This window comes from Patagioenas fasciata, chromosome 3, assembly GCF_037038585.1.
Source record: "Patagioenas fasciata isolate bPatFas1 chromosome 3, bPatFas1.hap1, whole genome shotgun sequence".
Taxonomy (NCBI): domain Eukaryota; kingdom Metazoa; phylum Chordata; class Aves; order Columbiformes; family Columbidae; genus Patagioenas; species Patagioenas fasciata.
In genome coordinates this window covers 32704700-32732631 of record NC_092522.1, presented here as the reverse complement: position 1 = coordinate 32732631, position 27932 = coordinate 32704700, and the positions used below count along the sequence as shown (strand labels likewise).

Here is a 27932-nt window from a genome sequence, read left to right as displayed (position 1 = left end):
CAAAAGTAAACTAAAAAAGTGCACATTAAAGCGGTAAGTTCTAATTATGTAATCAAAAATTAATTGAGACAAGTTTGACAGATCTGCAAAGATTAAATTCGTCTTTTTCATTTTTTAAGTTTATAAACCTCTTCATAGGCTTCAAGAAGTCAGAATGTCACATTCTCCCCAAAGGCATTGATATAATTTCCTTTTCTTTGCTGTCTGCTTGGAAATTATCAAAATACATTTCAGGGGGAAGGAGGGAACAATGTTCTAGCTTATTGAAGCCCGTTAAAAAATTTACATATTCCTTATCGCACCGTCAGTGTTTTGCTCTGTTTTTAACAAAACTCTGTATTTAACTAAACATCTCATATTCTGTCCATGTGTCCTGTATGTCCTTTCTCTGCTGGAGAAAGCTCCTCAACAGGAGGGGGTTCATGGTGGGTTCACCAGCTCAAATACACTTGGATCAGACCTCTCGAATTTTAGGCCCTTTCTTCTACTCTTTTCACCCAAACTCAGCACTTACAAATATTTTTGGAACCATAAAGGTTAGACTGGAGAAAGGAAATGATGAGACACAAAGTGGACCTGTTTGGGAATCAAGGAAGTAATTCTCAGGTTTGTTGCTGGCCAGAGCCCTTACTCATGTCGAAACACTGGTAACTTTATTTTCCATTTGACTCATTTTGCATAATTCTGTGCTCAGACAAACTGTAGCCAAAGCTATTTCAAATTTTCCTTCAAAATCTGACTGCTGCTTCCTAGATATTGATGAGGTTGTTCCCATGAAGCAACACGTCAGCCCGGGCTCCTGCACCCAGCGCTGGGTGCAGACCCTCAACAGCCCTCCAGATTCCAGGGGCCAGGCTGCCCCCTCCCAGCCCAGCTTCCCAGGGAAATGGCACAAGCGATGGCTCACCCGCAGAGCGCTGCCATATGCGGGCAGCAAGCAGCATCAAGGCCCAGAAGATCACTTTACATCCTTCTCCCGAGGGCCGCAGTCTGAAAGGTCGCAGCGTGACATCACGCTAGATACGAACATTTAATTTGTATGTAAAATTCTGAAAGCTGGCGATCTAAGTGTTTTTAAAATATCTTAATTTTTGCATGTTTGTTGGGAAGTTGTGCTCTTCCCGCTCTCCTTTTTTGGGGGCACAGTGCGGATACAACAATGGCACTGCCAACTGGGCGAGAGGCACCTGGACCTTAAGGGGCCTAAAGCCACCTCGAGCTCCTCAGTCTCCTGCCATGGGGACACCGCTTGACGCCCCCCAGGCTACTGCAGTCAGTGACACCGCGGTGACCCAACGCAACTTCACTCAACAAAACGTCACCCAACACAACTTCACGCAACAAAACGTCACCCAACACAACGTCATGCAACACAACGTCACCCTCCACCGTGCCGGAGCGTCCCGGGGGCACCACACCGGCTGTCCCGCCGCACCCTGCCGCCGGGGAGCGACACCCCGCGCCGGGGCAGAGCCCAGGGCCGGCCCGGGCGCTACCGCCCGCCCGACGCAGCTCCGCTCGCAAAGGGAGGGAAGTGGGCAATGAAAGGGAGCTCTAACCTGGCCAGCCTTGGCTCGCCGCGCTGCCGCGCCGGTCGCCGTCCGGGCTGTGGGCGCTGCGGGGCCAGAGCTGCCCGCGCCCCTCGGCCCCCGCCCCGCCATCCCCGCGGCGAGCGGCGCGGCCGCCTGAGCGACGGCCGCGGTGGCCACTGAGGAGCGGGGTCCGCCCCCGGCGGGGAGCCCGGGCGGGGCCTGCACGGCTCGGCGCCGAGGGACCCTTCCCGGGATGCGGGCAGGCGCGGCGGGCCGGGCTGCCCGGCCTCGGCGTCCGACCCGCCGCTGCTTCCTCAGACGGGCGGCCGCCGGCTCTGGCCCGGAGTGGGGGGCCGGGGAGGGAGCGCCCGTTCGGAGGGCGACAGGCGGCTGGCAGAGCCGCCAGGCATGGGCTGGGCGGTGTGGGGAAGGCTGGCGATACCTGGCGGCTCTCCCAGGCGGAGGGGATCCAAGTGGGTGCTGCACCCCTCCTTGGCCTCCCGCCGCTCCGCTCCTTGGAACACCCGTTGCCTACACCCCTTCCCCAGCCAAGGTTTTTAAGTTACTTTCACAGAATCACAGAATGTCAGGGATTGGAAGGGACCTCGAAAGACCATCTACTCCAATCCGCCTGCCGGAGCAGGAACACCCAGATGAGTTTACACAGGGATGTGTCCAGGCGGATTTTGAATGTCTCCAGAGAAGGAGACTCCACAACCTCCCTGGGCAGCCTGTTCCAGCGTCTCTCACCCTCACGGAGAAGTTTCTTCTCAAATTTAAGTGGAACCTCCTGTGTTCCAGTTTGATCCCATTACCCCTTGTCCTATCATTGGATGTCCCTGAGAAGAGCCTGGCTCCATCCTCCTGACACTCACCCTTTATATATTTGTGAACATTAATAAGGTCACCCCTCAGTCTCCTCCAAACTGAAGAGACACAGCTCCCTCAGCCTTTCCTCCAACTTCATGTGAGTTTCTGAAGGGGAGACTTTGTTAGGAAGACTCATGCGCTTGTCCTGAAGTTTGTCAGTTCCAACACTGGAGCTTACTGCAGTTTAAATTTCACCTTTTGGAAGGTCATTTGTCAAGTTTAAACCGGAGAGTTGGAACCGTGCAGTCACCAAGGCAATGGTGGGGATATTATGGGATGAACTGGTCTTGTAGAGCTGCCACGTCCAATAGGTAACGACACACTCTGCATTTTTGCAGTAGATGGGGTGAAGCAGCAGGTGCACGTGCTGGTGAGTCATGTTGGCAGCGGGCTCTTGGTTCCCTCCGGCTGGAAAGAGCTGTGAGTACGTCCCAGGTAACCAGCCATCTCAGTCTCTTCTAAAAGGCTGCCTAAAGTATTAAAAAGTATTTGGGAAAAGTAAGTAGTCTGTTGCTTGTCTGGCACGTATAGGGATCTTCCTCATATTCACATTGATTTGGACTGAGATTTATGGATTGTGTTTTGTTTGGATTTTGATCCAGGGACGCAAAATGTTTTACAGGTTCTTCTGGCACAGAAACAAACCACACTTCACCGTTCTTCTAGTGTTTATTTCTAATGTAGGTGTGCAGAGTTGTCTTATGTAAACTGCTCTTTCACAATTGCCTGTGAGTCAGTGAAAGTGCAGGTTTTTTTGTTTGCAAAAAAATGTCTTAAAAAGCTCAAATATTCCCTATCTGGTTATACACAGTTTCATTTTTTCCTATTCAGTTCAGTACAGCCTCCAATTTTCCCCTCATTTGCCGTGACCTTAAAGTATTCAAACATCTTCACTGTAACTATTTCATTTGCTGGTACTTTCCTAAGTGCCTCATGTATTTTTTAAACAATTGTCACTGAAAAAGTATAAAAACCATGATTTCTGGTGTAGCAAGAAGTGAATTGTTTTTTTACTTGATACCTCCTCTCTAGAGTCTTCAAGCTGTATTAAAAAGAAATGAACTGAAAAAAAACCCAATAGGTTGAAAGAATAAACATAATTGTCCAGTTCCTGACAGACACTATACCAAATGATTCAGCATTCGTGTTTCATGAAAACATTGGCCATATCATTCGTTAAATAGTGACATGTTCTCTCTAGATATATCCCAGAGTGCAGAGAGCATTTGAATTCCCGGTGTGCTGAGTGAAGGAAAAGCGGAGGCTCTGTGAATGACATGCTTGGACCGCAAGAGGGAGAGCAAAGCCTGCTCACTAGATGAGTGTTTCTTTCGGTTTGTTTTGTGGGTTGGCATTTTCTTTGGCCCCAGATAATAAAAATGCTTTGCCATCACGCAGGTCTCAATATTCATACATGAAGAGGCATGAAAAATATTCTGGAAGAAGGAACAGGGATACTCCAGATTTTCTCTGAACTACCTTTATCTGTAAAGTAAGTAGAGGTGGCTAGAGTCTGTGTTCAGTTACCGAAGGGAATAAAATTACCAGTAGAACAATTGGGATGCATAGAACAAAATACAACTGTGTTTTGTAGTTAGAATGCAAGGGGGAGAGCCATAGATCTTCCAGGCAAAGGCACAAAAAACTACTGTACACATAAGCATGATCTCAGGGAGAGAGTTGTTTCTCCTTGCTGTTGTCACTGGTGGAAGTTACATACAAGCCGTAATAAATCCAAGATGGACTCTTGCAAATATGTGCAGAAAATGCAAAAAACTGGTACACAGTACATTGTAGAAGCAAACTGCATGACGGGTATTTGCACCTTGGAATGATCATCTGTTAGCTGGCTCACTACAGAAGTGAACCGAAGGCAGAATATCATGAAATATTTGCCACTCCAATGTGGACTCTAAATATTCTCCTCTAGGTTTGGGCTGAAGATACATGTGCTGTGTGGTTTTTACTGTTCACAATTGACTTTAATGCAAGAAAGTAGGTTTTAAGCTTCTGGTTGTCTTATTAAACAATAACCTCATTTGTTCTGAAGTATTACAAACACTGTATTGCAAAACATCTACTGTAGACTGTGGAAGCTAATTCAGAAACTAGTAGTAGCTCCATTTTAGAGATGATCAAGTGGTTATCAAACCTGCAACTAGAATGTAAAATTTGGGGTTTATGAGAAGTTCCTGTGTATGCAGAACATGATTCTGGCATGCTGGATCAGAACCTTACCTCCAACATGACAAATGGAGCTTTTTCTGGTTCTCTCTCACATAGATAAACATTGCAGCCATTCAAGTTTAGGTATTTCAGACTGGTATGTGTGTCTACAATTGGAAAGTATATTCCAGAAAACATCTCGTGATCCTAAAATCTTAGACTATATAATGTCTTCTGTAAGTTCATTTCTGTGTGGATGTTTTGAAAGGACAATGTATATATTTGAGACTTGCAAGAGAGAAAAAGTTCCTATTACATTGTTTTTACTCGTTGCAATTACAAAACTGTGATAGAAATAAATAGATCATCTTCAGGTGCTGTTCAAACTAAATAAAAAGCTTCTTGATCATTTTTGACCAAAAAAACTCACCAGATTTAAAGGTTTTATTTAAGCAGAGGAGAGGGAGAAAGATCATTCCTGTTCAGTTCATGTTATTACTATGGCATGTCTTAAAATGTTGCTCTTTCAAGGCTGTGGTTTGTCTTTCAGCAATACAAAAATAGCATCTTGCCTAAATAGCCTCTAGTACTTGTGCTTTGGTGCCTATGAATGGAAGAATCTATCGTTACTTCTGTTGCTAATAAAGGCTTTTTCTACGTAGGAAAAATATAGCTTGCTGAGAAGATCCATGGCTTCCCTTTAAAAGCACAACCTCTTTTTAATTGTTTGGCGCCACGAAGTGGTAAAATTCTATATTGCTCTAAGTAGTCAATTTCTGAGAGTTTACAAATGATAAGCTCATCATTTTAGAAAATATTAATCGTAGAAAATATTCTACTTACTGGATATAGGCATAGCTCAAGACTAGGATTTACCACTTAAACATCAAAGTTTCCAACAGTGTAGGTTAGAATTTCTCCTTTGAAAGGGATTTTCACTGGTGGATATTGATTTGTCAAAACTGTGAAGTCTGTGAACATAAATCCAGTGCTTAGAAAAAACTTTCTGATGAATTGCAGGACCATGCAGAGACATGGCAGTAAAGATGGCTGTACCCACTCAGAGCCGGGGCCATCCAGCCTGGGGTCCAGTCGCTTGACTGTTGTCCTCAATCAGTGCCCAAGGAAGCCAGAATACTGTCCTAGTCTCCAGTTGCTTTGTCATTCGGGGACTTTGTGAGACAGTTTTGTGTTTTGAAACTTTTTTTTTTTCCCTTCCATGAGTTAGCCCACCTGTATTTTCAAGATCCAAAATGTCCTAGGATGATGAGCTCCATGGTTTAAGTAATTCACAGAATCACAGAATGTCAGGGATTGGAAGGGACCTAGAAAGATCATCTAGTCCAATCCTCCTGCCGGAGCAGGAACACCCAGATGGGGTTACACAGGGATGTGTCCAGGCAGGTTTTGAATATCTCCAGAGAAGGAGACTCCACAACCTCCCTGGGCAGCCTGTTCCAGTGTTCTGTTACCCTCACTGAGAAGTTTCTACTTATATTTAAGTGGGACCTCCTGTGTTCCAGTTTGAACCCATTACCCCTTGTCTTACCACTGGTTGTCACCGAGAAGAGCCTGGCTCCATCCTCGTGACACTTACCCTTTACATATTTATAAACATTAATGAGGTCACCCCTCAGTCTCCTCCAAGCTAAAGAGCCCCAGCTCCCTCAGCCTTTCCTCATACAGGAGATGCTCCACTCCCTTCATCATCTTCATTGCCCTGCGCTGGACTCTCTCCAGCTGTTCCCTGTCCTTCCTGAACTGAGGGGCCCAGGACTGGACACAATATTCCAGATGCGGTCTCACCAGGGCAGAGTAGAGTGGTTGGAGAACCTCTCTCGACCTAATTCATTTAGTTCTGGACTTGTTATCTGCTTGTTTCATTTGACGCTCCTTAGTTTTTGTAGATACAGTGAGAAATTATTTTAGAAATTTCTGTCATATTCCATTTCAGTAGTTTCTCTGTGAGAGTGAAGTTACCTACTCTCTTTAATGGTTTCACAGGGAAGCCACTCCTCTATCTTTAGCCATCCTTCTTACCCTACCTCACACCTCTGGCAGCCCTACTACATTCTTTTTGTGTAGGGATGGACACTGCAGACAGTGCTCAAGGCGTAGGTGTATTTATGCAGTGACATAGCAATGCTTTCCAGTTTGTTTTTTATTCTCTTCCTAGCAGTTTCTAACACTGTGATTGCTTTTTTGGTGTCTGCAGGATCTCTGGCACATAGAAAAGCACAGCATAGCCATGACACCAGTAACACACAGGTCTGTGAATTACAGAAAATGAGCTGGAATACAAAGAGCTGGAACCCTGAAAAGGGTTCCCCTGAAATTGGGGAACCTGTAGGGAGAGGATTACACTGCACGTAAAATGTGCAGGTATTGAATTGAGGTCAAGGAACTGGAGATGAAGCTTAGCTTGTTGGAGACTTTGCTTACACTAAGTGAGAATGCGTCCTCTGATTTGGCTGGAAGGTTAAATCACATATGAGCATTCAGTCTGTCTTGGACTTGGAGAAAGTCCAGCATTTTCAGCAGGTCACTGGAATGCACAGTACCAAGCAATGGTGTTGGTTTCCTATAAATATCTGAACACAAAACAGTGGGAAAATGAACCAACCAACAGCAAAAAACTCAAATTATTTTCCACATATTTGGAAATGCTTAAACCTTTTGTCCATTCCTTTGGGCATTACCATGTCAGAAGTCAGAAGTTACTGTGAAACTTCAGTGCTAAAGGGGCGTCCAGAAGTTTGCTGGAGATCCTGAACAGACTCCCATGGACGTTAGCTGCTTTAGAAGGCCAAGAAAATCACTGTTGGGTGAAAGTCAAGTGGAAATGAATGGGTTTTGTTATATTTCCCTCCTTTGCCATACCACAACATCACTGTTCTTAAATTTTCATGGAATAATGACTAGTATGTTGAACTGGCATTTTACAATAACCACTTTTGCAATAACCATTTTCACAATGAGCGTGAGATTTCCCTTTTGCTAGATACAACTCACAGACTCAGGAAGGACTGTCCCTATAAGATAGTCTATTGCTTGTGACATTGTATTCATATGGGACCTAGAAGGGTTGTGAAAGGCACCTGACGTAGATATTAGCTGCCCAGGGGGGTTGTATGTTGTCTCCTTCTCTGGAGACATTCCAAACTCACCTGGACACATGCCTGTGTAACCTCATCTGGGTGTTCCTGCTCCGGTGGGGGGATCGGACTGGATGATCTTTCAAGGCCCCTTCCAATCCCTGACATTCTGTGACTGAAAAGTTGAAAGAAAACCCCAAACAACCCTGCCCTAGCTAAAAAATTAAATGCTTTATTTATAAAAGCTAACTGTGTTTTGTTCATCATTTTACAGTTTACGAAACTGTGGAAATGCTGACAAATTGAGGACTGTTGTAAGGGATCAAGAGATACGGTAAGAGGAAACTAGCCAATGGAGGGCGCTTTTCGAATAAAGTTTATTGGATTATTTTGTGAAGTGTTCGGTTCCTGCAGCTCCGAACCGCCGGGGGCTCCGCGGGCCGCCCTGCCCGCCGCGGGCACGGGGTCACTGGGGCTCCCAGATACGGAGCGTCCATTTCAAACCGCGGCGGAGCGCAAGAGGGGGCGTCATTACTCAGAGAGGAACATACGCTGTTGCGGTCATGGCATAAAGCGACCACCGGCTTTTCCCAAATTTAAGAGTGCTTTTTAAAACAAGGGAAGCTACTCGCGCCTCGCACGGGCCAGCGATTCTCACGGTGGTTCAGCTGCTTGTTAAGACGGCTGTTTTCCAAAGTAACCCGGCCACCCGCTGCGGCCGCCGCCGCCGCTCAGGACGATGCTCCAGCCGGCGGCGAGCGGCGCCGACACAACCCATCCCACGACCCGTCCCACGACCCGTCCCAGGCCGGAGCCGCGCCGGGCGGCACCTGCGGGGCGTGTCACGGGACCCGGCGTGAGGCGGGGCGCTGCAGGGGGCGGGGCCCCGCCCTGGCGGGCGGCACGTGATGTGGGCGGGGCGGCGGTGGCCGGGAAGGGACGCGGCGCAGGTGGACGAGTCTGCCCTCGCGTACGGACCGGGAAGGGAAGCGGCAGTGTGTGAGTCTCTGCTCGGGTACGGGCCCGCGGGGATTGGGAGGGAACGCGGCGGTGGGTGAGTCTCCGCTCGGGTACGGACCGGGAAGGAAAGCGGCGCCGGCGGGTGAGTCTCCACTCGGATCCGGGGCGGCCGGCTCCTCTGGGTATTTGCGTTTCCCGCTACTGTCACCCTCCGCCGTCCCGCGGCCTCCGCGGCGGCGGCCCCGAACTGGCCGCAGCCCAGCCGCTTCCCCTGATGGGTGCTGGTGCCGCTGCCGCCCGGGCCCCGCTGCGCGCCGGCCCTGCCTGAGGCGGCGGGTGCGGCCTGGCCCGGCCCGGGGGCCCGGCAGCGCGCTGGGGGCTGCTGAGGGGCGCGGGGCGGTTGGGGCTGTCCCGGTTGGTCAAGGAGAGCAGGAAGTGGCGGCGCGGCAGCGGGGCCCGGCTACAGCCTCTTGTGGGACGCTGTAAGTCGGGCTCTTGTCTTCCCGAGGCCGCCCGGAGGTTGTCGGGGGTGTCGTGTTGATCACTGCGCCGGTCACGGGGGGGTAAATGTTGCCGTGTGGTGCTTTCCGCCTGGGGTTAAGGGCTGAGGCTACCTGTCGTTTAGAAGAAAATAAAAGAAGTTGTGCTTTCTGATCACTGTCAACCGAGACTGGCTAATAGGTCAGGGGAGCTTATCAGTGTGTATGTGTGGAGGGGGGAGGATGCAAAGAAGACGGATTCAGGCTCTTCTCAGTAGTGCCCAGTGGTCACAGCCTGAAACACGGGAGGGTCCCTCTGAACCTCGGGAGACACCGGGTGTGGGGGGACTGAGCGCTGTCACGGGCTGTCCAGAGGGGCTGTGGAGTCTCCATCCTTAGGAACATTCAGAAGCCACCTGGACATGGTGCTGGGTAACTGCCTCTAGGTGGCCCTGGTTGAGCAGGGGGTTGGACCAGGTGACCTCCACAGGTGCCTTCCAGCCTCAGCTGTTCAGGGATGATGAGCCCATCAGTCACTGAAACCGTAGTGCATGTTAAATTGCTATTACCCTGAAGAAGAAAAGTAGCTTGCTATTTGTAACATCCATTATAGCAGATACAGAACTGGTTGATGTGTTTTAAAGAAACAAAACTGCTTTGCTACATGGTTCTAACTTTACGTTAATACAAGTTGACCAAGTTTTGAACAGTAAAACAGAGCAACCGAAGTTTTGTGGTGCTATTCCCATGTTTCTGTATGATGTATTTTCACACTGTGATCCAGGGACATGCTACAGACTACATAACAAGTTGAGTAAAAACTGTTGTCAGAGCTGGTCATTCATCCAGCAAATCCTGTTGTCTGTGACTTCCACTTTGCACCATGAAATCTGGGTGAATATTGGACAAAATGCTCGTGATAGTTGAAGTTGATTAAATTAAAGAGAGCTACTACATTGAAAAGTAATGCACAGATAATGCAATACACATTATAAGACAGTAAGAAGATGAATATAATAGGAAGTGTTAGAAATTAAGTGTTTGTAATTATGCTTTTAAAATTATGTGACCTGGGTTTGTGTGTGTGTTTTTTTTTTTTAAGCAGGTGTCTCTTAATCAGGTAAAATGGTTTTAAAAAAGAAGAAGGAAGTTCAGGTAGATGCGTTCTTTCTTGATCATCATCAGCTTGAAAAACTTCAGAGTAAGTGGGGTGTTTTTTCTGAACTGATGTGTAATTTCTGTTAGCAGAATGTGTGTAAGTACCTACTGAAATTGATCTGTGGGGTTTTTTACTTATGTTTTATTTTGTGTGGTTTTGTTTTGTGGGCTCTTAGGTGTGTTTGCTCTTTTATGGTTTGTTTTTGTTTTGTAATGACAATGACTTCTTACCTTGGCAGAGTTAAAAGAATCCAGAATCTTTTAGACCACCATGTATTTGGTTTGAAAGCTCTTTGCTTTATCATTGATGTGAGGGTGGTAGGAGGTAGGTACTTGTGATCCCACTTGCAGGCCTGTAATTCCAAGCTACCTGAATTGCCAGCCTTAGTATGTGGGATAACACTGAATTTCAAAGAATCACAGAATGGTTGTATTTCCCTAGTATTTGTATTTTCTGTAGTTAACTCAGTTTAAAGATAGTGTTTGGGTGCTCTTTTCTGTGTTTGTGTTGTTTTTTTTTTTTTTTTTCTCTTCCCGTTTCATGAGATGAACTTCGGTGAAGTCTGAAAAACAAACAAACAGCAGCAAAAACAAGTAATACAAAATTTGTATACTGAAGTTCCTACGAGATGCTCCTTGCCTTTTAGTCAGCACTGATGAGGCCACACCTGGAGTGCTGCATCCAGTTCCAGGCTCCCCAGTGCAAGATAGATATGGACATACTGGAGAGAGTCCAGTGAAGGGCTTGGAGCCTCCTTCCTATGAGGAAAGGCAAGAGAGCTGGGACTCTTCAGTCTGGTGAAGAGAAAACTCAGGGGGAATCTTATAAATGTGTAAAAAAAAAAATACATATATATATATATATATATATATATATATATATATATATGTATCTGGAGGGTGTAAAGATGACAGAGCCAGACTTTTTTCTGTGTTGAACAGTGGTGGGACAGGAAGCAGTGGGCACAAACTGAAGCACAAGAGGTTCCCTCTGAACATTAGGAAACTTTTTTAATGTGAGAGTGACTGCCTACTCACCCAGGTTGTTCAGAGAAACTGGGAAGTCTCCATCCTTGGAGGTGTTCCAGAGTCATCTGGACGTGGTCCTGGGCGGCCTGCTTCAGGTGACCCTACTTGAGCAGTGGGGTTGGACCAGATGACCTCCAGAGGTCCCTTTGAACTTCAGCCATGCTGTGGTTTTGTGAAACTGGTCTTCATACTGAAGATGAGGCCTACTATGCTGCTGCAGTGAAACTTGAAATTTTAATTTTTTTTTTTTTTTTTTAATTTTTTAGGGAAAAAAAGGTGATAAGGTGTTGTAAGGTGACTTAAGAGATTGTGGCACCAGTAGGTTTACTGGAACAAGAGAAAACTAAGAATTAAACAGTGTTTTCTTATTATAAATTATGTATGGTTTATGCTACTTACTGTACTCCCTTTCTAAAAAGAGAGTTTTCTTCCAAATGTAGGGTTTTCAAAGGCTGAAGAGCAAAACCTGGCATCTCTGCTTCTGCACTGTGCGCAGCTGAGCAGTGGCATCCAGCAGATCCAGTGTATTAAACAAGTAAGACTTCACTGTTGTTAGTGTGGTTATTGGTGACTGACGGTGTGTCGTGTGCACTGTCAATGGGAAATACAATTCTAAAATAAACTTTATAATGTTTTAAACGTTCCTGGAAACAGGTAGAAAGCAGTTGTTGCTGCTACATGTACGTTAGGTAGAAATGTAGTTCTAGTACTTAAATTAGCAAGAACTACAGTTACTGAAAATGTTGGAAGGCAAGTGATACCAAACTTCCTATTTTGTATGTATGTTGGTTTTGGTATTAGGGACATTCTTGGAACATTTTTCAATACCTGAAACTCAATTAGTTATAGTAAGGAGAGGACAGTTTTGCACCATATACTTGGATGAGAGGGAATTCTACCTCTAAGGATAAGGATATATCCAGAGTTTTTGTTGATCATGTGGTCTGTTGATTATAGATTACGCCATTGGTGAAGAAGATGAATCAAAACCCTGCAGGTGATCCCATGGCTAAAGCTTGTTTGGATATTTTGGGAGAGACATACTTTTCACTGGGTGTGAAGAACCCCTTGAAAAAAGTATTAGCAAGGTAAAAAATTGAATAGTAAGCCTTTTTTTTTTTTTAAAAAAAATACTCTTCTTATCTAGAAGTCAGTAGTTTGTCGTGCACTATGAATTGCTGTAATTCACTGAAAATCTGTGGTACTAATATGTGAATATGTACTGTTTCTTTCTTGCTTAGTTAAGATATCTTGCTATAGTTCTAAGTAATACAATATATCATTGGATAAATAACTTCAAAGTGAAGTATTGTTTTGATCAGTTTCATTACTGGAAGACAATATAGTATGTAATTAGCACTGGGAATTTTGAAATCCAATACTAGAGTGGAAGTTTAAAATCTGCTAAAAAAATCTCAACTTGGACAATGTCAAGAGAAAGCTGTTCAAAGGCATCATAACTAAATTGTGGTTTCTTGTGCCTATTTTGTTGCAATTTTTCTGTTGCAAAATTACTGTTGCATTTCTTTAGTGAACTTATTACAGCCTTAATATTTTTGAGATCCAGTGCTTAGCTGTATTCATTTCTATGTCTGAAAACATTTGTTGTCCCACTGAGAGATGCAGGACTTCCATCCTGTATTGGGTTGCATGTCAGAGCTTTACACTCTTAGCTGCAAAATTAGAATGTACGTGTTTATTATGTTTTCGTGCAGGAAGGAACATCCATCTATTATTGGAGTTTTAGCTGACATTGACTTTAGTTAAGTGGATATTTAACCCCTCAGTATGAGCTAAGTGATCGTGTTGTTTCTTACTGTTTTAGTTCACTAAACGGTCTTCCCGAACAGTTGATGACGTTGGCTCTACAAAGCTTTGTGTGCTGCCTTCAGGAAGAACTGAAAACCACAGACGTGTATTTGTACAGGAAAGTACTGGACAACCTTGCTTCTTGTATGGTGGACTTCAGCTTAGGTACTATGACATTGAATATGTTGTCTTCTGCTCAGCATTGGTTTCTCTCTTGGTGGAGCACCTAATAGCGATGTTTATGCTTTGCTTATGTAAAATATATAGCATTGGCTGGTATTTAGTAGTTAAAATGTGTTTTCTTTAGGTAGAGCAAGTATTAAGAACCTGTTTGAAGAAGGTAAAGTTATATTTACAGTAAAGTAAGTTTCACTGTAGATTATTGGGGGAGGGTTGTGTGTGAAGTAATATGAGGTAGGCATAAAGATGTATCAGATCTGATTTCCTCCTGGTTAATTTTTAATAACTAGTACCCTGACAGGGTACTTTTTTGTCAAAGACTTTCCCTTGATTTGTACCTTTAATTTCCAAGGGTCAATCTTGCTTTATTGAGTAGCCCTAGATATAAATCTGAAAAGGTAGCAGTGAGTAATTCTTAATGGGCTGAAGGAATTGATGTTACTTCACGTGAAGTATTCTCTGTCCTGTGCCTCATGATGAAGTTGAATGTGGTAACACTGAGCTGCTAACAAGGAGTCTTGGCTATAGCAGGCCCAGGCCTGCTGCAGCAAGAATCTTCTTTGACAATAATTGGCAGAATCTGATCTGCTGGTAATATGGGATAACTTGACATATTGAGCCCTCAGCATGCAGATGATGTTCACAGCTTCCTGTGGACATTTTATTGCTGCTCTGTATTTAGCTCTTGGTAACTTCAACTTTTCATTGAGGAGGTAGGATTCTCATCAGTACCTCACAGGATTAGGTCAAGTGGGTTGGAAACTCTTTTTGTACCAGGTTGTTGCAAAACAGCTTAGGATTTTATTTTAGCATTGCATTTTTGTATCTACACTTTGATTTCAGTTTAATTTGTTTATGAAGTGGAAGAAATATCACTATATGGATGACTGTTCATTGTGCTTTGGTATGATGTGTATGTGTGATTGCTTTGCTGGAATTTTTCTATTCCATTTCTCTTTTAAATAAATTCACATCATAATTATTTTCACTAGTTCTTCAGTTTCTGCAGAAGTCGCTAATTGACATACAGGAAGAAAACAGGCAAGTGATGTCAATAAAAGCTTTATTTTATCTGTTTTTATTTCACTTCTGCAAGAAAATCTGGTATGATTTGGAGTATCACTTTGATAGCCATACATTGATGAAATATAGGAATGTCATTTCACAATGATACATATTTTAAATAAAAGCTGCTGATGAGTTTCCTTTCTTTTGTGGCAATATGATGATATAAAATAAGAGACGAAAGGAGGAAGATGAAAGACTAATATTTAAGACACTATTACTTTTAAGGGAGGCCTTTGAGTTGTGTTTTTTCTATCTGAATTGTGACTGAACACTGTAATTAATAGATACACTTGTTAAAATGCAGGTAGAGTAATACTCTTCCACTTTCCATGAGTGTTTAATTCAGTATTGATGTTCTGTTTAGTCTGTCACAGCAGGCGTTCGTTTAATATGTTGACATTTTCCAGCATTGTGTAAAGTGAAGCATCTTCACTCTGGTCTCTCATCATGTACCCAGAGGAGAAGGATGCTTAATGGAGTGATTTGTATGTTAAGAGTTTACATTTTGTCTGTATTCATGTTAGAAGAAAGTAAAATCATAGAATTATGCTTTGCACATGGAGGAAGTGCTTGAGAAATGAGAAGGGAGCAGCACTGTTCTGTTGGTCTTTCTGGAAAGTGGCTGAGAAGTTCAGCTGTGCTCAGGTGGAATCAGATGAGTGAAATTTTGTCACAGGAACCTGCAGAAATTGTAGTAGAATTTGTCATTATTTGTTAATTTCATTTTAAAACACTGCCCTTGAGTCTGCTTTTTGTTTTCCTACAGTTACAGGTCTGGTCAGCTTGAACAATAAATTAATTTTTACGATTAATTCTATCTAAAGTTGGTGGAATGTAGTTTTCTGGGGATGGTGAAGAATGGTTTTATTTTTCTTTTGTGATCATGTCTGTCCTCTTGTTTTTTCTTTTTTTTCTTTCCCCATGCAGGAAGAATCATGGAAATCATATTGTTCAGACTCAGCTGATGCATGATTTACTGATAGCCATTAAAGTTTCAATGATGCTTGTGCAAAAATTACAGGAAAATATACAGGGAGGTCTTTGGGAACACCCTGAGTCTTCTGTTTGGCAAAGTATGTGTAGTTTACTTAAAAGTTCCACAAACTTCCTAGTGGATGGTAAGTTTAGTAGCATTCAAATCCAAATATTTTAATGAAATCAGCTGTGTTGTCTTTGTAGTAAACACCACCTGTACCTATAAAAGCTTAGTTTAGCTTGAATGGAAATTGAACTGCTGAGGTTAATGGGAGTTGGGAGCAGTAGTAGGTCTCTGAGCTATGATTTGTAGATCGTAATTTTCGATTGTACAGTTGAACTTGTTCTACTACAAAAAACCAAGGTAAATGCTATTAGTAATAAATTAGAAACTAGCAGAAATATTTTTCAGGCTTACTGAATGTCTGTGCTTACCAAAAATGTATATATCTATGTGAATTATGCTGTGAGAACTGTTTAATGGTGCACTGTAACTAGTTGTGTTTACTTCTGACACGGATATCTTTGTACAGTAGAATTTAATATAAATGTGAATAGGCTCTGCCACAGCCCTCCTTGTCTTACTGGGCAGTTCTATATTTTCTGTCTGTTAAAAGGTTTCCTATTACACTAGAGTATAAATTGGTTAATACTTGCTACCTGCGGAGATACTGCAGTTTTGTGATTATATGACTACAAGTAGTCTAGGAAATTCCAATACTATCTTTATAATTTTGATACATAGTTGTAGCACACAATATTTGCTGCACTGTAATGTGAAATATCTTTCTCTGTCATTTAGCAACTCTCCTGCAAACTGTTCAGACTACCTCAGGACTGGCTGTTATTCTGTTTATCAAAGCTATGTATGAGCCAGTTGAAGAATTACCTTCCTTGGTAAGTGTATTCCTTTACTAAAGACTGTGAAATGTCACAGTGGTGTTAATCAGTGCCACCAGTGCTGTTCAGAGGCTTTGCTGATATGGATAACAGGACCTGCCAACCTCCATAGCAGTCTTGTGCTGGAGTCTAAATCCTTTCGTCCATCCTTGCTGTGTGAAATAATATGACTAGGCTTTGAATTTGAGAAAGACAATTCAAGAAATCTCATCAGGTTTTTCAAGATTCTCGATTATGCACAAAATGACTTTTCTTCTGTGCTGAGATACTGTAATGGGTGTTACTTTGCTATTGCAGGTCAGTGACTTGCTTCTTGGGTCAGTGAAACCCACAGGCGTGCCAGCATGGTTTGTGAGTACCTGTGGAACACTGTGTACAGAGCAACTCCCTGACTCGGTCCGTCTCTTTCTTTGCCATGGAGCCCTGGCCATGCTGGAATGGAAGAATGGCAGCATGGGTGAAGATGGAGAGAAACTGTTATTAGATATTGCATCTGTCTTGCTGTCTTTGAGTTCAGAGTAAGCCTGTGTTTTGCTTTGTATTGTTTTGTGTTTTGGAGGAGGGGCTTGATGTTTTTACTAGTATTTTTACAAGGCTTGTATGGTCCTGGTGGAGTAGCTCTTTGCCATTTTCAGTGTAATGGTATTAGTTTCTGCCACAGATTGTGTCATCTTTTTAATATACTTGGAATAACTCTAGGTTTGAAAAAAACAATGTCATGATATTGCATAGATAGTTCTAAGTTACAGTTTTCTCCTGCATGCTAAAAGGAAATTTTATTTTTCCATCATAAGTGGGGCTAGTTTACCAACTACCTGATGGTCAAGTGTGGCAGAGTCAGTTGTTATGTAGACAGATAAATGTTTGTTTCAGGACATCACCTCCAATGCTTTTAAAAGTACAGAAGAAAACAAAATGTGCCAATGAGTGGAATACTTGAAGTAAGATGACTTTTAATTTTTTTTTCTTCTTCTGTTTGCAAGTGTTGTCTGCTTGCATCTAATGGATTACCAGCACTTTTACATAGGAGATTAAAACATGTATTCAGTTCAGCCTTTGTTCGTGCCTTGGAGGTCAGTTTTGTGATTTTGGTTTTGCACACATATTACTCAGTTTTTATGGCTTAAATACCAGTGAAAATTTGTCCTTATATTTTCAAGAAGCGTGCAATAACATAATGCTGCTCAAATTATTAGCATGTGGATATGAATTTTTGTTTTTTAAAATAGTAAGTGTAGTGACTTGTCAGGTTTCTTTCCCTAATCTGTAGGATTTTTAGCTGTAACCAGTTAACAGTGTGTCAGGTGTCATACACTTTGCAACATCCAATTCATCACCTCCATTTTGTGGTAATTTCCTTTTCTTCAATGAATGGGTATTGTCTCCTTACCTGTTATAGTGTGAGGTAAGCTAATGTGATGAATAGTTATTTTGAAATAAAGTATTCTTAAAAAAAAAAGACAAATCCAAATAATGAACTTTTCTTTTTAAAAGGTTGAAAGAATCCAGTATGGCAACATCTTTGTCTAGAATCCTTGCTATTTGGACTAATTCAGCACTGGCTGCCCTCATTTCAGGCTCCCCAAATCTAAAAATCAAACTTAATGGGAACTCGGATGTAATCGGCAATGTCCTGGAATACATTTACACGCACTGGGAACACCCTCTGGATGCTGTTAGACACCAAACCAAATTGATATTCAAGAATCTTCTTCAGATACATCGAACCGCCATTACTGTTTCCAATGAAAAATCAGACCCATTCTTTGAAAGGCTGATAAAACGTTTACTAAGCTTGGAATGGCATGTAAAAGGGAAATACGCTTCTCTTGGCTGTCTTGTGGAGTGTGTGGGCACTGAAAATATACTGCAGTTGGACAGAACAATTCCAGTACAAATCTTGGATGTGATGAGTGATCAGTCTCTTGCACCCTATGCTAGCGATCTTTTGGAAACCATGTTTACAAATCACAAAACCCATTTTACTTTGAGTTTTCAAGAAAGCACCTGGATTGACCAGTGGCACGACATCTGGGTTTCTCCTCTTCTGGTAATACTGTGTGAAGGGAACCATGACCAAACTATTTATATAATAGATTACTATTTACCAAAGTTGCTCAAGTGTAGCCCTGACAGTCTGAGCTACATGATTCGAATTCTTCAGGCTTCTGCAGATGCTAATCTAGGTAAGGCAACAAATGTTGTAATTATGATTTAAAAAAATCTCAGAAATGTGATTTCTGTTCTCTTATTATTAGAACTAATTTGGGAGAAAAATTCCAGATGGTTATTATTGCTGTTAGTATTTCAGGGTGGAATTCGTAAAAATAATAATAATAAGTGGATCTTCATGCGATGAGGAAAATAATTAGTATTCTAACTGCAGGCACCTTACTGTTCTGTTTACATGCTAAGCTTTGCTACATATCAGTATTTTTTCTACTGTTTTTCTGTTCAACTGTTATTTCTTGCGCAGGTGTGTCCAGTAGCAGGTTTTGACAAGCACTGCAGTTTGTGCATAGTTTGTGTTCATCAAACTATAGTCATTACTGGTTTTCATTTTCTTTAGGCTCTCGCAGTACTAGAGGAGCTCTTGGAGCGCTGATGGCATGTCTAAGAACAGCCAGGGCACATGGACACCTGGAACTTTTGAATATCATGAGCAGTGGTCTTGTATCCACTGAACGTATAAAACAAGGTCTAGTCCATCAGCACAATCAGGTAAAGGAACAAATTATTTTTTTTTTTTTTGGGTCTTTAAATTAGAAAAATTGCTTCAACCTTAAATACTGTGTCAGCATTGTTTTAAAACAAAGGTGTCATCATAGGTGCCTGTAACTCTTTTGTGGTTAACATCTAAATATCTTCCAGGTTTGCATTGATGCTTTAGGTTTACTTTGTGAAACCCATCGTAGCACGGAGATTGTGTCTATGGAGGAAATGCAGCTAATTCAATTTTTTATGATGTACAACTTGAACAGCCAGTCTCCTGCAGTAAGACAACAGATATGTTCTTTACTGAGAAAGGTAATTCCAAACTATAAACAGTGTCTAATGCGCTTAATATGTTAGTTAAGTAGCATTTAAAAAAAAAATTATACTGAGTATGTTACGAAGTTGCACCTCTGAAAGAGATCAGGACTGTGGTGTTTGTTACCCAACTGAATGGTGGTAAGTCATCGCAGGCAAGGATGGCTTAAATAAAAACTTAAGTGACAGGCACAATAACTTGGTCCTGAATGGTAGTAAGTGTTACTTAACCTGTCAGGTTACATGTAATTTACCAATAGCAAAGCAATGTGCTGTAGTGTAAGCGATGAACTTCGTTGTGGACTAAGAGTGTCTATGTAGACTTACCAGACCTCAAGCAAGTTCAGAGTCACTTTACCAGCCTCAGCAACCTGACTTGGAGAACGAGGGAGAGGACTATGGAGGAAACAGCATGATGTGGCTGTGCTGTTAGTCTGCAGGGATCAAGTATGTCAACGTTGCAGAAGTTGCCAAGGTCATATGTAGATCGTGGTAGAAAGATATGGATAAAATGAGGTAACTGTGTATGTATAAAGAATGTTTTGGAAAATGTTGATGGCAAAAGAAAGCAGTGTAGAAGGAGAAAATAAATAATTTGAGACAGGAAAAATGAGGGAATAGGTTTGCTGGAAACAGAATAGCTGTAGTCCATCTCTTTGCTTTGTTTGCTGGTGCAGACTGAGGAATATGAGATGGAAAAATTGTGTTAGAGGGAGTGTAATAATGAAGGAAATAATATTAGTGGATAACAAAAGAGCTGGGTTAAGCACTGCTGAGGTGAGTCAAGCTGTAAGAGACACTGAATCTGTAAAAGTTAAATGCAGAAATTGAGCTTTTTTAATAGAGGAGCATATGTTCCACAGCAAATGAGAGGAGATGGGAGGAGGAGACTAGGCATGAATTTAAGGAGGAAAATGGAAGGAGGTGTTGGAGATTGCTCCCATCTCTCATGACCAAAACCCATGGTTTTGTAGTGGTGGGAAAAGGATCTGCTTTGTTTTATACTGAGTGCAAACTTTTTAAAAATTACAAGCAACATGTTCTGGAAAATAAGCTGAAAATCCCCCTTTCCCTTTTTTAATTGTCAATGATTTTTGCCTTACTGATGTTCTACTTTTGTTCTAAAAGTTATTTTGTAGGATACAAGAGAGTTCCCAGGTGCTTTTTAAGTTGGAACAAAGTAAAAGCAAGCAAGAGTTACTTGAAAACTCGACTAAAAGGCAGCCTTTCGGGATTTTGCAGCAATATAAAGTAAGTTAAACTGTTTGAGGTACAGATGCAAGAGATGGGATAGAATTTCTGAATGATAGTTAATTGTTCTTGAGAACGCCTCTGTGTAAGTTGGGCTGTGTCTGTGTTAGAACATAGTGAAGTGCAGAAGGAAGAACCCTGTGAAGCAAAACCTTGTCCACTCTGCACTTAACAAGTTAACTTTGACTAAATGTACTGTTGTCTTGTGAACTGAGTGCCTATTAGTATTTGGAGGGTACCTTCAAGGTTAATTTTGTCCAAAAGCAATAAAGGTTTTGGGTTGTTCTCTGAGGGGTTGCTCCATGATGTGAACTGAAACAGCAGTAAGTGGGGAATGCCTGGAGTTGTACCCATAATCCAAACTAAGATTTTTCAGGTAAATGTCCTGTCAGCTGCTGGCAGGTTAGTAGAAGGTTTTAAGTGAGGTGCATCACTTGGGCTTGAAACAGAGATCCCTTCAGCTTCAGCCTTTTTCTAGCTCTGCAGAAGGGTCAGTGAGAGAATGAATGACAGAGCTTCAGCATGAAGACTTCTGGCTAAAGACTTGGGATTTTTTTTTGTATTTGTCCCTTTTTTTCCTATTTGAGGGTTCACGTCATCAGTTTCTTTGTGTTAAACTGTTTCTTGTCTTGAGTTCTGCTTTTCTTGTTCAACTAATTGAGCTTTGATATAATGGCCATCTTTTTGTGGGAGTGGGGAAGGAAAACATTTATTTAAAAACAACAAACCCAAGTGATTGTCCAGCCCTCATAGCACTCAAGGAAACAAGGAATTTGTTAGTGTTATGAAGGTCAGCCTCCCATTCTTCCAAAATTAACTGTAAGGCTGTAATTTTTTGAGTAACATGTAAAGCAGAATGACCTGAATTCAGTTACTTTGAGTTTTGTTTGTAGGGCAGCAATCAAACTGTCTTAAAATATCTTTTGTGATTTTTCAGGATTTCATGTCATCTGTTTGTGACAAACTTTTTGAGGCACTATTTCCTGGTTCGTCACACCCAACCAGATTTTCTGCACTGAGTATTTTAGGATTAATAGCAGAAATATTTTCTGCTCCAAAAGGTGAGGCACCTGATTTACAGGCTGTAGCAGTGGGAGGTATTGAAAAAGATTATTTTATGCCAGCTAGTTAATTTCTGTCAAAATGAAATGATGTTAATTTCTGTAGCATTTCCTATCTTGCTTTCATTTCACCCAAAGAAAGGATAGTAAATTTTATTGGAAAACAGAGTGTTGAAGTAGACACAAATATTTATGATCCATTAAATATCTTCTATAAATTGGGTTTTTCTTGCATAGCATGTTTTTAGAGAGGTTTTTGAATGAATTTTTGTTATTATAAAGAAAACTTTTGGATAATATTCACTATATTTGATAACTTTACTGCCTTTTCCTGTTCTAGGATCTTGATAATATGTAATTAAAAATGTTGAGACCATAAGAACACTTGATTGAAAAGACTTGCTTGTCATCATGATATTATACTTAATAAGGAACACTTTAACTGGACAGCTTATGGTGTTGTGCTGTTATTTTAGATTTTCTTCAGAGTGTTATGACAACCCCAACTCAAGAAGTATTACTTAGAAATTACTTAGAACCTTGGAGTATTGATGAGCTTGCTAAATCTTGTCTTTGGATCTTATGACCAAGATAAAATGATGTTTTCAGTCTTAAATGGTAGTTTGTGTGGGTTTGGCGTGGTGTGTTGTTTTTATTGGTTTTTTTCTTTCTTTTTTTTGTGTGGGTTTTTTTTTTTATTTTTTTAAGAAGTGAGATGTGTAAGATAAAAGTTGATATTTAGAGGGAAGAAAACGTGTCTGATATTTTCTCAAAACCCCCAATAAATCATGAACACATCAGTTGTACTGAGTTTGTGGTTTGATTCTGCCATTTTAAAATAGAAAATGGTGTTGGCAGTTGTTTATAATAGCAGTTTGAGGATTTCAGAAGCCTGACGTTACTTCTGTAAAGGAGATTTAGCTGTTGTTGTGTTCTGTTTTGGAATGTGGTGCACTTGCTTAAATCTTAACATGACTTCTTTACAGCATTAGGTCAGTCGCTAGAAGTCATGACCCCTTTAAATCTAAATTAAAAGCAAAAAAATGTAATGGCTTCTATTTTAGGGGATTATTCCTATGACAAAAAGAATCCCCCAAACCAAACCTCAGAACACCCTGAAGTTTTAAATGTTTTTTTGAGGTGGATTATTTTCTAATACTATATACTTACAGGAAAAGAATTTTTAAGCAAAGCTGAAAATAAACATTATTTTAAAGGCTGAATTTAATGTGAATAAATGGGGTTCTGTTTCTGGCAATAAGTTACTTTCTGAATTACTAAGAGTAATTTTTTGGATATATAGTAACTTTTTTTTTTTTTAACAGTAAACGTGGCATTTTAAGACCTGTTAAGAGAAGCTGGTAATATTAAAATAAGGCTTTAGTACAGTTAAGCAAAATGTGAATACAGTGCTTATTCTGGAAAGAATTGCAGCAAAAGTATATAAGACATTGATTTCTTTGAACAGGCCAAGCACAAGTTTTCCAGTTGGAGCAGGTGATTGATTCTCCTCGTGTCCAAACTTTGATCCAGTGTTTTGCCAGCACTTTTGAGGAAGTAAAAGTTCTGGCGTTTGGGCTTTTGATGAAACTACGTGATATTGCGTTTCATTTACAGGTATGTAATAAAAAGTAGTTTAAAGGGAGTAATTTTGTGAAAGATGAACGTTCTCTGTTATACTAGGTACTTGGGTTAGATACAAAGCATAATTCCTGAAAATTAGAAGGTAGCCCAAGTTGCCTTCAGTAGTGTTCGTTGTTGGCATCATCTGTGTATTTTTACACAGCTTTTGCCCTTACCTGAGGAGGCTTGTTTCACTAATGGATGAAGGAGTTTGGGAGATTCATTGGATATGACTGTGAAATACCATAGATAGTGCAGACTCCTTGCTTAGCTGTGACTTCCCTTTGTAAATGATCGAGGCATTTTGACTTGGTTACTCTTGTTTTAAGAAATTCAACTCACTCTTTCCTTTTCTGATTACTCTCAGATTTTATTATCTGTTTGTCTGTTTGATTTCTAAGGTGCTAAGTAGCTTAATTAAATCAATATGGAAGCTCAGTAAAATGAGCAATATTGTGTTGTTTGTTTGTTTGTTTTTTTTTTTTAAGGATTCTGCAAATCTAGATCTCCTATTCCAAGCAGCAATGGATCTTAGCACAAGTACCAAGCCATATGATTGTGTCACTGCTTCATATTTGTTTAACTTCTTAATACATCATAAAGGACTACAGCATATTTGTTTAGGAAAATGGGTTGAGCATAACCCCCAAGTGGATGAACACACCTCAGTAGGAACAGTGGAGAAGAACACTTTAGCAGGTAAACTCTTGAGGAAATAGACCTCCATATTTTTTATATTTATTTGAAACCTTACTGCTTTTCGTTAAAACTTTTGGTAGGAAGCATAATGAGTAAGAGATGCTTATTTCTAGTAGGTTTTAAAGTGTATTTTGTTTTGCTTTTAAGAAGCCAGATGCCTTAGTAAGATCTTAATCTGGTCCTGTTCAGGTTGAAGCTAGCCAGTGCTCTTAGCAGGTGACTTTTGTTCTGATCAGCAGGTTGGTGACACTGAGTCAGCCTGTGCACATGAAATGCAGGAAGGAACCCCCCAGCGAAGGCAGCAACACTTGCTCTGTGTTATCTTCCAGGACCTGATATTTGCAGCTCTGCCCCTTGAAGCTCTGTTTGCTTGGAACAGTTTTTCTGAGTGGTTTGCAGCTCTGCATGTACATTTCTGTAGTAATCAGGCATTGTTCACATGTGGAATATTTTTCTTTGGTTCAGTGCCCCTGGATGAAAGCCGAGACGCTCTAGATCTGGCATATTTGGAAAATCTGTTAAGCAAACTTCTTCTGCCTTTCGTATTTTGCAATAAGTCAAAAATCTTTAACTTAATTGTCTGTAATAAAGCATTAGATGTAATTTGTTACCCGTAGCGTTATATTTGGGTCTGTAATCTGTTCAGATTCTGATGCTGAGGTGCCTCATGGTATAAATATAAATAGGCACATATATCCTTGAAAACTGGGCAGGTTCTTTAGTGACCAATGTAAGATTTAAATATTTAGCCATAAAATGCTGATCTTTCTGCTGAACAATTTGTTGTATTAATATGGCTCTAAGGGCGAAGTCCGACTTTCAGTATGTGGTAGGGAACCTCTTTTGACTTGATCCTGAGTATAGGATCTAGGCTGTGCTTCTTACAACTGCTGTCTTATTTGGATAGACAGACTAAGTTGACTATAACAAATATTGATGGATTTTAGGTAAGTGAAAATAGATATTCTTTTATTTAAATAACAAGAGAGTGAAAAGGGTAAACAAGGAAATTGCTGTGCATTGTCTGTTGTATAGTTGTGTGAACAGGCTTTTTTCGTATTTCTTTAAGACACATTTATTTCTTAGAAAATACAATGTATGTCTATAATGTGAATCTGTACTTTTTAAAATTTTAGTTATCAAACTTTTGTTGGTGAATGTTGAAGAAGAAATATTTCAAGCTAAGAACTCTCTGCTTCGAGCAGCAGCATCGTTCCCAATGTATGGGAGAGTGCATTGTATAACTGGGGCTTTGCAGCAATTACCTCTTAAGTAAGTAAAACATGCTACTTAATAGTTGTAGTTCTGTATTTAAGCACAGTGGACATGCTGCTCAGGTGAGCGTAAAGGTATACAGTGTTATTTGTAAAGAAATCCAGCACCTGTATTATTGGCTGCTACACTGTTCACTGTTCAGCCAGTTGTTGAATACTCCCTTTGTATGTGTTAAACTCAGTCCCAGACCTTTTCAAACTGTATCCTATTTATAGTTTTCGTAAATACTGTTGCAGAAGTGTGTGTAATTTAAATTCTTTTTAAATTATACAATTATTTTTAATCCTTGTTGGGTTTTGTTTCTGGTTTTGCCTTTTTTTTTTTTTTAAGTAACTTGACATTGGTAGCTGAATGGAAGGAAATGGTGGCAAGGCTCATTTTGATGTCATACAAGCTCTCTGCTGTTGTATCACCAGTAGTGCAGAGCTCATCACCAGAAGGTCTTATTCCAATGGATAGTGATTCAGGTAAACAAACAAACACAACCCCCGAAGAATTCTCTTGAGATCTGAAGTTCTGTTTGTCTTACAGTGATTCAGAACTAGAGCTAGCACCCCTTCATTTCTACTTCTTATGTCATGATCTTGAACTACTCTTTAAATTTCTGGTAGAGGTTGACTTGATTTCTGCACTAAAAACAATAAAAGAAGCATTTACAGATAATATTGTTGCATCTGTTTTAAAACAGATGACTGTGAAGTCCAGTTCTTTCTTCTTTAATCCTTGTAATCACCATAGTTTTTGTATTTTTTTTTCCTGCTAATAACTTTCTTCTGTACTTACATGCTTAAAATGAATTATATTTGTATAAAGAACTGAAAGTGAGAAACAAAGCTAGCTTAAATATTCTTCTTGTTTAATATGTAGAAAGTGCAGATCGCCTGCAGGTGATTCTGCATGAGATACAACCACAGGACACCAATGATTATTTCTTGCAAGCAAAAATTCTGAACAAACACTGCAAAGTAGAGTCTGAAAAGCAGGCTGACCACAGGCCGATGGAAAATATTTGCGCAGAAATGAGAGGTAAATCCAGTGCTGTATTAGTAATTAAATCAAGATATTCTTTACAGAGCAGGCGTTTTACATGGGTGATCAAAATTGGAAGTTATTTGCTCCGTGTAGTGTTTCATTTCTACAATAAATCTGTCAGAACCCAGTTATTCATGGGTATGGTTTTAAAGACGAATTGACTGTGTTTTTCTGGAAGTTTGTGGTTAATCTCTCTTAAAGCACAAGTAAAAGTGAGTTGTTTTGATATTGGCCTAGAATCTCTTGCCTTAACTGCACTGGCCAGGTAATCTTCAACACCTTTTCTGTCAAGCAACACTTTTAATGTGTTTCTTGTTGAAATGTTAGTGTGATTTCCCTCTCCAGCGTACAGAAGGCTAGTGGGGAATATGCTAATGCAATAAAAACTGTTGCATGAAATTACATAAGTAGAAGCTTCTTTTTGAAATATTCCAGTGGTAAAATGTTAGATATTATTTGTGTGCTTTAATGAATAGAAACTATGAAACTGAACCTTACAATGATAAAGAAATTGTAAACTTTGGCATGCTTAGCGTAGGTCAGCGTAAGTTCATAGAATATCTGTATATTATAGCATTTAATAGTTTATGAAAACTTTTTAATTCTTAAGTACTTGAACTTTCTTTCCTCACATGATTTTTCCTATGTTTAAAATAGTTTGACTTGGGATGTATGTTTTGCTTCATGAAGTCTGTAAATATGTTTAAGTGCCACAATGGCCACCAGATGGAGATGTTGTGTTAAAAACTTGGGTTTGCCCTGGCCTCTTCCTATGAGGGCACCTGGATTAAAAACCAAATAACATGCAAAAAGTGATGGATGGATGATTGCCATGGAGTTTGCTGGAGTCTGCCTCCAAAGTTGTAGGTGTTTGTGTAGTTCGGTGTGCAGGTGAATACCAGTTGTGACCAAAAGACCTGTACTCTTCAGAATCAGTTTTCTGGTGAAATGCTATATTACTGCTCTTTCCAAGCAGAATAAAGTACAGTGAGTGTTCAGGAGTGGAAGTAATTAGGGTCAGGAGAACTCAATTATCTTTTGAAATAGCAAGTTTAAAATTTTTTTTCATAGTTAATTGTGTTTTGTGAGTAGATCAAGCTAAATGAAGTTTAAATTAGAAGTCTGTGTTTCAGGACTGAGTTACACTATCAAATTTGTTGATTTTTATTTTTAAGGTAAAGAAATGCAAACATGTGATGTCACAGCCCAAATGGTTCTTGTATGTTGCTGGAGAAGCATGAAGGAAGTATCTCTGCTCTTAGGGACACTGTGTAAACTTTTGCCTTCACAAGCTGCATCTGAATCTTCAGATGGGCTCATTACTGTAGAACAGGTAGGAAAGTGCTTTTTATTATAAAATCTTGACTTTCTTGGGGCTAGGGAGGAGAGTTTTCTGAAAGCTTGTGTTCTTAAATCTACTTTCTGTATGGGGAAAAGTAGTTAGTTTTCTTTTAATTACCATGTTCTCCTAATGGTTTCCTGGTTTTATTAAACTTGGTTAATGGTCTACTTTTTGATAAGATGGTATTCAGAAGGCATAAGCATAGTAGTAACAGATAAGTGGAGAAGTTGTTATCATAGTATCACAGTGTGTTTGGGATTGGAAGGGACCTCAAAAGATCATCTAGTCCAATCCCCCTGCTGGAGCAGGAACGCCTAGGTGAGGTTATACATAGATAGCATACATCTTAGAAATAACCCAATACAATTAGATTAGGTATTCATTGATTTTATTCTGTT

General features: G+C 40.7%; 2 protein-coding genes across 16 annotated transcripts in view; one reads left to right on the top strand and one right to left on the bottom strand.

Moving 5' to 3' along the window:
* Positions 1 to 1680, bottom strand: part of PLEKHH2 (pleckstrin homology, MyTH4 and FERM domain containing H2) — a 54790-nt gene extending 53110 nt beyond the window's left edge. For 4 of the 5 annotated variants that reach the window (XM_065835348.2, XM_071806068.1, XM_071806071.1 and 1 more), the window contains exon 1: positions 1560 to 1674. The gene's annotated coding sequence lies outside the window, so the exon portion shown is untranslated. Of the gene's footprint in view, positions 1 to 1559 lie in introns of all 5 variants that reach the window. The other variant, XM_071806073.1, reaches the window with a different exon arrangement.
* A 6885-nt stretch (positions 1681 to 8565) lies between these two features.
* Positions 8566 to 27932, top strand: part of THADA (THADA armadillo repeat containing) — a 171707-nt gene continuing 152340 nt past the window's right edge. For 6 of the 11 annotated variants that reach the window (XR_011738218.1, XM_071806064.1, XM_071806058.1 and 3 more), the window contains exons 1-21: positions 8566 to 8662; positions 10208 to 10303; positions 11730 to 11824; positions 12247 to 12377; positions 13115 to 13263; positions 13406 to 13438; positions 14271 to 14319; positions 15274 to 15464; positions 16124 to 16218; positions 16519 to 16739; positions 17716 to 18407; positions 18791 to 18942; positions 19093 to 19248; positions 20380 to 20502; positions 21440 to 21563; positions 23032 to 23180; positions 23675 to 23885; positions 25022 to 25157; positions 25491 to 25627; positions 26028 to 26186; positions 27368 to 27525. Coding sequence is in view for 10 of the 11 variants with exons in the window: in XM_071806064.1 (XP_071662165.1) it covers positions 10228 to 10303; positions 11730 to 11824; positions 12247 to 12377; positions 13115 to 13263; positions 13406 to 13438; positions 14271 to 14319; positions 15274 to 15464; positions 16124 to 16218; positions 16519 to 16739; positions 17716 to 18407; positions 18791 to 18942; positions 19093 to 19248; positions 20380 to 20502; positions 21440 to 21563; positions 23032 to 23180; positions 23675 to 23885; positions 25022 to 25157; positions 25491 to 25627; positions 26028 to 26186; positions 27368 to 27525 (3237 nt within the window). In the remaining variant the exon portion in view is untranslated. Of the gene's footprint in view, positions 8766 to 8997; positions 11032 to 11729; positions 11825 to 12246; positions 12378 to 13114; positions 13264 to 13405; positions 13439 to 14270; positions 14320 to 15273; positions 15465 to 16123; positions 16219 to 16518; positions 16740 to 17715; positions 18408 to 18790; positions 18943 to 19092; positions 19249 to 20379; positions 20503 to 21439; positions 21564 to 23031; positions 23181 to 23674; positions 23886 to 25021; positions 25158 to 25490; positions 25628 to 26027; positions 26187 to 27367; positions 27526 to 27932 lie in introns of those variants that run through there. The other 5 variants (XM_071806059.1, XM_071806060.1, XM_071806062.1 and 2 more) reach the window with 5 other exon arrangements.